Source organism: Corvus cornix, chromosome 2 (genome assembly GCF_000738735.6).
Source record: "Corvus cornix cornix isolate S_Up_H32 chromosome 2, ASM73873v5, whole genome shotgun sequence".
NCBI lineage: Eukaryota > Metazoa > Chordata > Aves > Passeriformes > Corvidae > Corvus > Corvus cornix.
The window spans coordinates 30,021,677-30,035,188 of record NC_046333.1 but is presented as its reverse complement, the minus strand read 5'-3'; the positions used below and the strand labels follow the sequence as shown (position 1 = coordinate 30,035,188).

Here is a 13,512-nt window from a genome sequence, read left to right as displayed (position 1 = left end):
TCTGCTCTGCACTGGGGTGGCCTCACCTCAAGTGCTGGGTGCAGTTTGGGGCACCACAACATAAAAAAGGCATTAAGCCATTAGAGAGTGTCTGAAGGAGGCCGACAAGGATGGTGAAGGATCTTAAGGGGAAGCTGTATGGGGAGTGGCTGAGGTCACTTGGTCTGTTCAGCCTGGAGGAGTCTGCAACTTCCTTGTGAGTAGAAGAGAAGGGGCAGGCACTCTTCTCTGTGGTGACCAGTGACAGGACCTGAGGGAATGGCCTGAAGTTGAGTTCAGAGCAGTTTAGGTCGGATATTAGAAAAGGTTCTTCCCCCAGAGGGTGGCTGGGCACTGGAACAGCTCCCCAGGGAAGTGGTCACAGCACCAAGCCTGAACGAGTTCAAGAAGCATTCGGACAATGCTCTTGGGCACATGGTGTGACCTTGGGGTGTCTGTGCAGGGCCGGGAGCTGGACTCAATGATCCAGATGGATCCCTTCCAAGTCAGAATATTCTGTGATTCTGTGAAATAGCAGCTCAGTTTGAGGTAGATCTGGTAGAATTAATGTCTGCTATGGAATATTTTTGCTAAAACTGTAGGTTTTCTTCAGTAATCAAAACCTGTAAAATTGTGGTATAACAATGTAGAAATCTTAACAGGAAAACCTCAGGAGCGGCTAGAAGTGGTAAGAAGCTTTGACAACATGCTAAAACATGGCGAAAAGGCAAGTTGAATCAAATACAGTGCTTCACAAAAAATAAACAACAGCTGCAAAAGGAATCACTGTCTCCTAAATTTAGCGTAGTGTTTCTCAGCACATCTGCAGAAATATATGACAGAAAGGTGTCATTTGTTATTAGATTTTCCAAAATCCATTTGAAATAATTTAAGAATCTAGGCAACAGAAGATAAAAGATGGATAAGGTTAATATAAAACAGTAGGAATGTGTGAATCCAGACTGCATGTGATAAATTATATCCCTCACTGAGTGAGTTGTTAGGAGGCTACCACATTGAATACAGCCTTCATGTTTGGTCCTACTTCGCCTTTGTCACCCTTCGTTTAATTCTGTATCTGTTTGAGATTGTTGAGTTTGCAGACTGATGCCAGGAACAACCAAATGCATGTATTTGCATTGCAGTATAAAGAGGGACACTAATTCGATAATGCTGGTGAGAAAGCATGTGCAGCTTAAAGGAAAAGTAGCAGCCAAAATGATGTTCAGTTTTGAAACTTGATCGATAGGAAACCCAACTTTCAGTGATTTCCTATTGGAGCTTGTTCTGACAGAAAAGATGAACAGCCACACTGAAAACCAGCTGGTGGTTGCCAGCATTCAGCAGCCTAATTTCATTTGTCTTGCGCAAACAGAATATATCATGCCTTATATGGGGTCTTACAGAAACTTGAGTTTTAGGGGAAAAAAGCCAAGCCTGCAGCCGTGTGGGCTCTTTAACAGCTCCTGCAGCGGGTTATCCCTCTGTCAGAGCTCCAGGAGTGGCAAAGGCTGGTGTGTTCAGTAGTTGCACACTCTGAAATCTGCAGGCTGTGTCATAGCTTAGTTTAACTCGGTGACCTCATCTCTGTTCAGCAGCTTCTAGTAGCTGTTCTCTGTGCTTGCCTTAGTGATTTGAGCGGAGCCCTGGTATCTGCAGCTCCGTCAAATGACTCAGAGTGCTAATTAGTCACAAAGGAGCCGTGTTCCCTCAGGACTGGCACTGGCTGTGTTTGTTTCCCTCTCTGTAAAGCTAGAATTGCCTTCAGCTGCCCAGCAGTCAGGTCAATGTAGAGACCTCACTAGTAATGTATGGCATGGGGACAAGGTCAGTTCAGAAGTGCTGGAAAGGACAAGAAAAGTACTGTTGGTGAGAAAAATGTAATCAGTAGGTGTAGGAGTGATTGGAAGTTCATGGGAGTGGTTACCTGTGTACTCCCAAAAATAGCTTCTTAAGTTCTGGATGTTTCTTCTCTGTTCACAAAATGGAAAAAATCCCCAAAAAAACCAAACCCAACCACCAAACAAAACAGAAACACCCCTTAAAAACCCAAACCATAAAGACAATGTCCCACACCATCAAAACAACAGCAATCCAACCCAAACAAAAAAACCCCAGACTCTTCTTTTGAAACTGTGAAATGAAAGTAGCTGTACTAATTTCTTCAGGGGAGAAAGGGTAGAGAAGATAGATGAAAAACACAAAACTTTGATAATGGTGGCTGAAGATGTCAGTGGAATAACCAGAGCCAATAGAATTAAATACTTAGATTAGGACACTCAGAATAGGACACTAAGAAAGCCTTTGGATACTGCAGGAGGGGAAATTCAAACTTCAGCAGTGTATTTTTCAATCATGGTATAGAAATGGCTGCTGCTTTTAGTATGGGAACAGGGGACTGAGGAGACCTCAGAATTTATGGTTCTGTTCCCTTTCTTTTGCTGGCAAATCTATTGTTTATTTATTACTATAAAATCATTACGTACTGATAAAATTACTTCAGATCTGCCTTTCAAACAATAGCCAAATACAATTATTTCTTTTGTGAGTAGAAAAGGAAAATGAATTCTTTAGCAGTCTGTTGAGGTCAGGCAGCTACTGTAAAATACTCTCAGGTGTTCAGTGATGTAGTACTAAATGCAGCAAAAAGTTACTTTAGCTGTTAGTATATCTCTTTTTACTTATGAGAATGTGAGCAAGTCTTCAAAAGAAGTCGAGGTAAACATTATGCTGGCTTTAGAAGTTTGAAGTAAATGTTACAGCAATTGCAAATTTAGCCCAAGCTTAAGCAGAGTGCAGGAGCAGAAGGATGTGCTGGGTGATTATTGTGAGCTGTGTTGAGTAAGATCCACCTGGACTGCGTGACTGATACTTGGAGCTCTCAGAAACTGTGGATTGGATCAGAAACAAAAGCTAGCACAGAAGGCTGAGCTGTCGGCAGGTAAATGTCACCATTAGCGTGACACTGCTTTTCCTAGGTGGTGAATCATGTGCTTCTTAGAGCCTTAAATCACTGTCCATGAGAGACACATCTCCACCAACTCTGTCAGTCAGTTGTGCTTCCTGAAGGAAGGCGGCGTACTCGGTGTCATCACCCCTCATTTGGAAGAAGTACTTGAAAGCATTTCGGAGAAGAATGTCTCAAAGAGTAGGCCCCAGATGGAGGACTGGGAACCAGTACAGCAGGATGTCTTGCACAACACAGAACTAGCTACGCGTTCATTGGGATATCTTTCCTAATGTCACAGCATTAATTTGTCTGACGTAATTATAAACTTCTGTCTGGAAAAGCAACCTGAGAGAGTTGGCAAGTCCCTTGGCTTTGATTTTTACTGGTTTTTAGGATCTGAAATCATCAGCTGTCATGCAATTTTACTTAAATATTATTTGAGGATGCTTGTTTTAACATAGTAACTTCTAACGATGCTCTTACTGAAGCGAGGCTGGGTTTCCAGAAGATACACTGTGTGAATAAGGAATTTAAAACGTTTGGTTTTCTTACAATAAACATCAAAGTCCCACTGATTCTAAAATAGTCCTATTTTCCTATTCCAATTCTTTGCCACTCACCATGCCCCAGCATTATTTTTAGAAAAGCCAGACATTCTGAAGCTAACTGGAACACTTTTTGAAGTGAAAGTCATTCAAACAGTTTCGAAGATGGGAAGCTTGCTTTCTTTTTAACCTATTGAAAGATACTATTTTCTTCCATTTCAGGCTTATGCATTTGTTGTTAGTCTTATACCCAGAAATGCACTTTAAAATATTGTGGCCTACTTAAAATCAGCTTTTATTTTTGAATGACGTGTATACATCTGTTTCAGGAAATATCTTTAAGCATTAGAAGATCTCCATTGGGTGTTTAATCTTTTTTACTTTCTCTTTTTTTCTCCTCTCCTGTAGTTCTCCTGCCTTTGATAGATCGTATGGGAGATGCCAAAGACCAAGTTCGAGAGCAAGCACAGAATCTTATATTGAAATTGATGTGTGAAGCAGCACCGCCCATGGTATGATTGCTTAATGTAGATTCAGAGGGAGGCCTCCAGTGAGCTTATGACTTCTGTATGAACTCCGAACATGTCACAATGTTATGGCGACTGTTAATGGTGTAAATGTTAAAGGTACTCTTAGTGGGTTGACACTGATGTATTGTTCAACTAAAGATAAAAATCTTGGCACGATGTGATTCTGCATATTTTGCACATCGTAGCTAAATTCTGAGCAGACATTTTTATGCCATGTGCCAGGGCTTTGTTAATTGACGCATGTTTGAAGCATCTTCTGGGTTTGAATAATGGGAATAAATAAGTTTAATTAGCTCCAAATTTATTTTAAAATTAGATTTGTACTTGAACATGTAGGACCAGTCCTGCAGTTGAGGTGCACATTTTCTAACTTAAGAGAATCTGGCTTTCTAGCTGTATGACAGAGATGCTCTGTGAACCATGGACAAACTGAGGTGGGGATAAATTGCCCTCTGGCTTGTCATATTTGGTTGTAAGGAGGCTTGTTTAACTCAACCTTCAGTTCTAAACATTATGTGGCTTCCAAGTGCTTAATCTTATATCTCTATTCTGTGAGTCTGAAAAATGTCGGACTGTTTAACAAGATTATATTCTTGAGTAGCGATGTTATTTAGAAGTCTGGAGACCCTGGATGTGAGTAGGAACTTACTATTTGAGTTTTCAGTTCCTGAGGAAAATCTGTTTCTGAGTTCTAATTCTAAAGGTTAATAGGGAGAAAAATAGTGGGGGTTTTGTATGCACTAATTCCTGGCTTTGTTTTTTCATAGATTCAAGTTTGAATGTTTGTGTGCGGTGAATAAGATGTTGCAGACTTGATCTGGAGTGAGAAAATTATTGTCAGTTGCTTTGTTTGCCTGATAAAACATGTAGCATGCTAGGCTATTATAGAACAGTTTGTCTCCCTTTGGCTACAGATCTGATTGGGATTTAGGCATCAGGGTCTAGTAGTGTCATCCACAAAGACATGCGTTTATCTGTTCACAAGCTGCAGTGTTGGTCATATTCACTGACCAAGAGACATGGCAGTATTTTTTGTGTGTAGGTGCCAGTAGTTCATAAATGATGTGTTCCTGTCCCCAAGATGCTCCCAAATACTTGGCATACAGACCAGAACCCCTACAGCAATGGCATTTTGACAAGTGTGCAGTGGAGCACCTTGGAGATACCTTCATTTGAACAGTAGCTGATAAAGAAATTGGTGGTAGTTGCTTCGTGCTAAGCCCTTGTTGTGGAAGAGTTTTAGATTGCTGGTCCATCTTTGTGCAGAGTTGTTAGGCTGTACATAGAGGTGATAGAAGGAAGTATCCATCCCCTTTGAAGTTTACTCTCAAATGCCGGAAGGCATACAAGGTTTGTGGGGTCCAAGGAAGAGCATTGTGTCTGCAAGACAAGGTACTGCTCTCCTGGTAACTTCCTCAGAGTGGGAGAAGCCTGGCTTTGGTTGTCTGCTCTCAGGAGAGCTTATGGGTCGTTAAAACTTTGGATGAAAAGCATCAATCATCCTCACAGCAGGGGCCAAAACAGAGAAGTCTTTCCTGTGCCTCTAACACTGAAGTACAGAGCTGTAGGCTCTCTGCTGCAGAGAAATATCCCTTTAGAAGAGCTTAGTGGAATAATTTTTTGAGGATAAATCCTGTAGTGTCTTTCTAGTCAACTCATCATGCCTCTTGTAGCATGTTGTTGAATAATATTTAATTTGTCCTGTTGTTAAATCCCTTTACTTGTTTTAGATGTTTGGGGTTTTTTTGCTTCTTTTATGAGCAAGAACTAGCTGTAGCTGCTTATGGGCAAGAAGGCATAAAAATATAGGTGGTATAAATATGCATGAAAGGGATGGAGGTGGACATCAAGTCTTGCTAGGAACTTCTGAGAGTTGAAATTTCTAAGCAGCCATTTGAATTTTCTCTGCTTAAAAAAATTAGCTCTTAAAGAAGGGATAATGTAGTGAAAGACTAAATTTTACTTCAGTCTGCTTTCTTTGTTTCAATAGTCTGCACTTCCCTCTCTACCTGTATTTTGTTCATCTGTCAAGGAGATTTCCTTTTTCCCATGTTTGTCCATGACAGTGGGTTAATTGGAAGGATGTTTTCTTCCATAAAATCCTGTTCTTTGTTGTTAAGCTATGCAGCTTTGGCAAGCCATATCCTGCTCATCTAAGGTTTGTTTTCTCTAAATGCAATGAAGTATAAAACAAACAAACAAAAAAACGCAGATGGGACAAAATTATCAAGCAGGGCTCTAATTGGAAAATTTTATGTCTGCTGTTGAAGTGTGCTACCTCATTAATAAAGAGGATGCATATTCCCTGCTCTTATGCTCTCTGTTTTTGTTGATCAACAGCTGTTTGTGAGGGCTTTATTTTTTTTTTCCCCCAGAAAGCCGATTGCAATAATTAGTATGTAATACATTTTAGCAGCTTTGTGTGGCGTCACTGTAGGTTGCAGTTGCAGCACTCCGGGGTGCAGTTGGCAGGAGGGAGGTGCCTGGGCTGCAAAGTGTGCAGCTCCTGGCAGTGTGCAGCCATCCATCGCTAGGCAACGCTGCCCGGATGCTGGCTGGGCTGCAGTGGCAGTGCTGCAGCTGGGGCGAGTTGCAGGCTGAAGCCTGTGCATCTGCTCCCAAGGAGAACCCCCCGGCTCCTCAGCTCCATGTTTGCGCTTCCAATGCCCTGATATGCAGCTAGAGCACGGCAAGGAGATGGAAAGGTAATGGGATAAAGCCAGGAGGCAGAGAGCCAGGGCAGGCAGAGAAAAACAAGTGCGCAAGGAGGTGAAGGAGGGTTTAGCGAGCCAGGGGATCGTACCACAGGAAGTGGCACCAGCACCGAGAGGAGAACCGAAAGCAGAACAAAAATGGAAGTACAGGAATTAGAGCGAGTGGGCAAGAAATAATAAAAAAATGAAGAAATAGATCTAAAGCAAAAGTAAGGGGGAAGTGGGACAGCAGGAGTATGGATAAGGACAAGCTAAAATGGATGTGAGGAAATTTTGGCAGGCAAACAGAATATGAAGCAAAAAGAGTGTAGTAACTTCTGCTTCAGTCAGTAGTTTGTAATGTTAATATTTGTTTTGTGTGCATTAACTGTAACAATCCTGTATGTTTTAAGAGCTGTTTCTCAAACAAGGAAAACACTCAGCTGGATTGCTGAAGGACGTTTTTTAGGAATTGGTTTTGGCATAGAATTAATCTGTGTTGTGTTCCATATTGTGCATTTCAAAAGTTAATTTTATCGCTTTTCCAATGGACTTGTCTTCTGTTATTTTTTTGCAACTATTATGAATGTAATTATATGGAATAGAATTACATTGTATTGTACTCCAGGTAATTAAAGACCATTATTTCTGCTTTTATAGTACATTTGGGAACGCCTTGCTGTTGGTTTTAAACACAAGAATTACCGATCCCGAGAAGGAGTGTGTTTGTGTCTTGTTGCTACCTTAAACATGTAAGCTTTTTGTTTCTATGGAGATGTAATGGTTCTATCCTTCTTTTGAATGTCATTTTTCTCTGAAAGTAATTCTTTAGGGAGTCTGGTTCAATTAAATTAATACATGGGAAAAATCAAACAACTTAACTAGTGGGCTTTCTGAAAGAAAGACTAAAGCTACAGAATTCTTATCTTATTTAGAAGTAGATGAAGGACTAGTAAGAGAGGGTCAGAGCTTGATTGATGTCAGTTTGTATTCTATAAAAGCTAAGCCAAAAGTTCACTTCTGCAAGAATTATTTTCTGTTTTTTCTTAAAAAATATGCTACTTTTTTTTTTTTTTTTTTTTAGTTACAGTGCACAACCATTAGTCCTCAGCAAGTTGGTACCACATCTGTGTATAGCATTTGGTGACTCCAACAGTCAGGTAAGGATTTCAGTACTTACTGGCCCTTGAACAACTACACTTTGACAGAGCAGTGAAAGCAAAATAAATATAAGCATTTAAAGAAAAGCTGGTAAGAGTGCTTGTGTACAGCAGATCATTATTTTCTACTATGAGAAGTAAACCCGATTTCTTCTTTATCAGTCCATCCACTGGAAGATGAAAGTAGAGTTGCAAAGGCAGCAATATCATGATGTACTGGTCCCTTTAGTTTTGTCTTCAGAAGAAGTAACTAGTAATTACTGAAAGTAGTTGTTTCTTACAGAGGATGTTGAAAAGAAATAAATTAAAAAATGAAGTTATTGACACAAAAAATTACCTCCAGAAGCAGCCCTTATATGAAACCTGCGATAGATTGCCAAATTTGCTGAAGATAACATTATTATGTGTAATTATTTTCTCATTGGAACCCAAATGGCATTTGAGAGCATGGAAGGACTGTCGTTAAAATCATTAAAGTAAGCAAAAACATCTACAGTGAAAATCAAGATGCAGTGACATCTGAACTTCAGAAAATCTTCCAGTGGAAATGGTTAAAATATCTTGATTTATCTGAAGTTGTGTTTGGGGGAAAAGACTATGAATACAGTAACAGAGAAGATAGCATTGGTAGGAGCTGGGTTTATAAAAAGGATTGGTCTTTAAGCTTAATTTCTGAATGCAGCAAAGTTCTTGTCTCCTCTGTATAGCATAGCATTGTTCTGTTCTAGCAAAATTCTGTTGAGAAGTTGTCCTTTTTGCTGATCATTAGTAAAGATGTAGTTCACATCTTGCTAGGGCAGTTATGTGTTTAGTTTGAACTGCTGCAAAGAACAATACTGAAGTCATTCCGGACATTCTTTTTAGAGAATAACGGCATTTACTAAAATGGCATTTTTGGCAGTCTTTATTGTGATGACTGTGGTTTAAAATTTTTAAAGAGGCACTCCATCTCCTTGTTTTTACTGTTCTTTCTGCTTCTACCATCCTGCCTTATTTCCGTTCTTGTGCTGATGCCATGCCACCTGATTCCAATTGAAATAAAGAGAGAAGAAAATGCTGGTCCATTCTTGTGGGCAGCCTTAGTTTTCCAGAAGGACTTTGCTGTGTGTAGAAAGTGATGAAAGCAAGATGAAAAGTCAAGACTGAGTGCAGGAGCTAAGTTTCGAAAGTACTGCCTGCTGTGAGCAAGTCCTAGATAAAGCACATTTTTTCCACAAATACTATTCTTATGTCAGACCCAGAAATTCCCTCTAAAGCTGTTATTTCTAGGATTTTTTACCACGTGGGGATGCTGTAACTTGGAACAAATGCCATCGTGTTTGAACAGTTGTATTTCCGTTCCTTTTCATCCTCACTATTTCAACTGAGTTGGCATGCAGGGCTATAGACACTCTTAAGATTAGAGGTCTGTCAGCAAATGTCGTTTTGGTTTCTGTAACACTGGAATTAACAATTTAAACTGTGTTCACAGGTGAGAGATGCTGCCATACTAGCCATTGTAGAGGTTTACAGACATGTGGGAGAGAAAGTACGAATAGATCTTACGAAGAGAGGAATTCCTCCTGGAAGGTGAGCTAGCTGTTTTGATTTTGTAATTCTGAGCCATTTAAGTTTTACTGTTCGTTATCTGAACTTTAAACTCAGTAAAAAATTTTGTTTTAAAATTACTGTAATTTTTATTTTATATTCCAGTTAGTTTTGCTTTCAGTATGATGTTACTAGAGTTCCTGTGTTGTATGTAGATTAGTTTATATGAAATAAAGCTAGCCATTATTTTTTTTCTACCTTTGATTAATTAAGAAAGCTAGACAGAGGTTGAAATTGTACTTAGTGGGAAAGGCTGTTCATTCCATAAAATCTTTAAAAATCCTTGTTAAAGCAATTTATACTTTTTGAAATGTGTTAACCCCTTATATACTAACGTACTGCTTTACCATCACTTTTACCTCGTTTCTTGATTTTGATAAAGCTGAATATATCTATTACTTGATGTCGGAGAGAATGTTAGATAAGTCCCTTATCAAACCCCTCTAAAAAACTAAGAGCCCTAGTTTTTAATGGTCATTTGTAGGATAGCAAAATACAGCTTGATAATAGATCAAAATATGTATTCAGCTCTGGGGCCCCCAACATGAGAAGGACATTCATCTGTTAGTCCAGGGGAGAGCCACTAAATTGATTAGGGTGCTGCAGCACCTCTGCTATGAAAACAGGCTGATTGTTTAGCTTGGAGAAGAGAAGGCTCTTAGAGCACATTCCAGTACCTAAATAGGTAGGAGAGCTGGAGAGGGACTTCTTCCAAGGATGTGGTAGGACCAGGGGTGAGGGCTTTCAACTGAAGAGGACAGGTTTAGGTTACATATTAGGAAGCAATTCTTTACTGTGAGGGTGGTAAGACACTGGAACAGGTTACCCAGTGAGGCTGTGAATGCCCTGTCCCTGGCAGTGTTCAAGGTGAGCTTGGATGGGGCTTTGAGGAGCTTGCTCTAATGAAAGTTGTCCCAGCCCATGACAGAGGGGTTGGAACTGGGTGATCCAAAACCATTCTACAATTCTATGGAAACATTGTAGGAGAAGGGTGTTGAATTTATTGTTTTACATTCCAGGCAGAGTTCAGCCTGTTTAGACAAAAGTTTACCCTGCCTATGAGAATGAGAAGTTGTACACATTCTCTTCTATCCTGTAGAATAGAATTCTAAAGAATTCTATAGAATATAGTCATGCTTTTAGACTAGTAATGGATTATATGGTTACCACAGAAGTTTAAGCCATATTATTACTACAATTCTGAAAATTGAATTTCCTAGCAAATAAGGGGAACATATCAGAGATCTTTCTTGCATTAAGATAGGGCCTTGGACATCTTTTGGAACAGAGAATAAAAGAGTGCAGATAGCACAGCATTTTTGCAATGAATGTTGGGTCTGACTGTAAGTTTAGGTTCAGGACTCACCGTTTACAATTCCATGTGATACAAGCTGAGCACATCTTGGGATCCAAATAGGATTAAACACCATAGGTGCTTTGTATCCTCAGGACAATCAACAGCTTCTAATTTAGTTGCAGTAGGTGCCAAGTTGTTGTTTCTACTGTCTGAATCAGCTGCATACAAAATTCCCCCTGATCTGAAAGCAAGCATGGTTGTATAATTTGCATTTACATAAAAAAGCAAGACTCTACTTGGTGCATGTTAAATGGGCTGTTGCTACTAAATCTCCAGCAGTTTTGCACCTGATAGTCAGGACTAGGGTAAAATAGTATGTGAGCTGAGTGTCAGTGCTGTGTCCTCTGCAGTAGGTTTCAGGTTGGGATAAGGACAGGAGTTACGATTTGCTTGAGTTAAACATGAGACTGCTAGTCTCTGTCCCATCCAACCCTGACAGAAAGCAGAGCTCCTGGAGTCCCTTCTTACTCCTTCACAGAACTAAGAAGGCGTTTGACAAAGCTCAGGAAAGACAGATTAACTGTATGGTAGCTTAGACTGTTGTTTCTTCAGAGGCAGACCTAATTTAAGACATTTCTTCCCCAGTGCCTGTCAGAGGTTTCCCTTTGCTTAGATGCAGTAAAATTTTCATGTGGTTATGCAGGAGCTATGATCTGTGGGAAAAAAACCTTTCATGTAGAGTATCATCATTATTTTGAGGGGAATCTGTGCTCATGTTTGTGTGTCTGGGTAGGTTTTAAGGGTTTTAAGTATTACAGATAATCTGTAGTTCAGACACGGCTGCTTTCAGTTGTTGAGTTCAGCCTTGAAGAACTGCATTGCAGCTCCTTCACTGTAAGTCAATGCATTAAAAATTACGTCTAAACTTAAACATTAGCAGAAAAACCTATTACTTCAGTGTTCGGTGCAGACATGAATCAATAGAATGTAGGATTGTTTAGTTTGCATAACAAACTACACATTAGAGAGTTGTGTGTTGCTGCTTGAATGCACTCTATCCTAAAGCACTGAAAATAAGAGCTCCTGTCTGCTAAAAGGAAAGCAGGAAAGTTAATCAAGCATTGTTTTGAGAAATTGTTCAACTTCCTTAAATATGCAAATGGTATATACATGTTGTGTCTATACAAAGCCAAATACAGTCAGTAATTTAATAATAGTAGGCTTAAAAGGTTTTGTAATCTGCATCTGGTAGGGTTTGCCTTTGTGGAAAATACTGGATTTTCTAGAGGGCTTTACTTGACCTGTCAAAATCTAGGTAATAAATAAATTATGGGATCTTACTTTTGTAGTTCAATTCTACTTACTTACTATTTATTTTTCTTCAGTTCATTTCTCTTCTTTACTGAGATTAATTGGTGATACCTTAATAGGTATTAATTTATATAAACAAATATAAATTTGTTTATAAATAAAATCAGTGTATTCCTCTTTCTATTTGTTATTTTTCAACTTAGAAATCTCAGAGTATTATTGTGCTTTTTGCTTGAAGCACATTCCTTTTTCAGAAAAATCAGTATCAAGTCAGTGGCTGGAAATTTGGATGTTGTTTTCTGTTTTGTTGTAATTGCTGCCAGAGAGGTTTGACAGTCTTTAGTGTCAGACCTGAAAGTAGTGTTAATATATTTGTGAATACTGAAAGTGGATGTTGTATTTATTGTTCAGTGAGCCAAGAATAGTGAAGAGGTTTTCTTCTCTGTGGGACAAATCGAATGTTTTACAGTATGGAATCTGTGCGGCTGATCTTCCCTGAACGGAAATAGTGTACGTGGCTCTGGATAGCAGTTACTTAGTCTGAGTGTTAGAAGCTTTTATCTTTGAGGAATTAATCTGACAAATTTCCCCCCTGTTGCTTGAGAAACAGAAATGTATAAAACCAGTGATTTGTTTAGTTCTTACGTCTAGGGCCACAGCTTCATATCCTAAAATGTTGAAGCATATTGCAGTATGCATTATGCATTTCTAAATACCACATTTTATGTGGTATGCACATTCTGCTTATCTGTCTAGCTCAAGCTGTAGATGAGGGCCATCTGTGTGTCCAGATGTGGACACATGTCTTCAAGATTTTTTTTTTTGGCTTGGAAGGGGGGAATATGGAGAGTTTCAGATGGGCCGTTTCCTGCTTTAGACTCAGTTTGGACATAAACAACAGACTATTTCCCACCATTCTTCTTCTTTATCTTTCTGCTATTGATAGGGGAGTGGTGCTCTTTTGCCTCTTCATCACAAGGACCACACTTTTAGGTATCCCCCTCTGCCTGCCATACAAACAGTTGAACACCATCAAGCATGGTCATGAGTAACAGCTTTTCAGTCTGAAGTGTTGCGCACATTCTGTGGAAGCACCCGTGTTTCCATATGTGTGCATGTCAGCTCAAGCTGTGTCGTAGAAGGGTACATATTCCTCTTACTGACCATCCTCACCACAGTATGTTAATACTTTGATAGAGACCTGTTGCCTGCTGGAGGAGAGGGTTTGGCAGGTTGCCAGGAGCCCCCATTTAAAGTGCTACAACTTCATGCATTCATTCATTCATTCACTGACAGCCCCTCTAGAAGAACCTGCTGTCCCAAACACATGGTTTTTGTCAATGGCGATTTTTCCGTCTGTATGAGAAGTTGCAGAAGACCTGTCTATGCCTTTTTGGGAAAAGAAGATAATATTTCTGTCCACCAGTGACATGTAGTGACTTCAATGATTGATTATGATT

The 13,512-nt window shown here is 39.6% G+C and overlaps 1 protein-coding gene across 34 annotated transcripts in view; it reads left to right on the top strand.

Moving 5' to 3' along the window:
• The window catches only part of CLASP2 (cytoplasmic linker associated protein 2), a 147,487-nt gene that overhangs the window by 21,172 nt on the left and 112,803 nt on the right, over positions 1 to 13,512 (top strand). For all 34 annotated transcript variants that reach the window (XM_010398668.4, XM_019285521.3, XM_019285520.3 and 31 more), the window contains exons 3-6: positions 3,883 to 3,986; positions 7,358 to 7,449; positions 7,782 to 7,857; positions 9,329 to 9,426. In XM_010398668.4, coding sequence (XP_010396970.1) covers positions 3,883 to 3,986; positions 7,358 to 7,449; positions 7,782 to 7,857; positions 9,329 to 9,426 — 370 coding nt within the window. The remainder of the gene's footprint in view (positions 1 to 3,882; positions 3,987 to 7,357; positions 7,450 to 7,781; positions 7,858 to 9,328; positions 9,427 to 13,512) is intronic.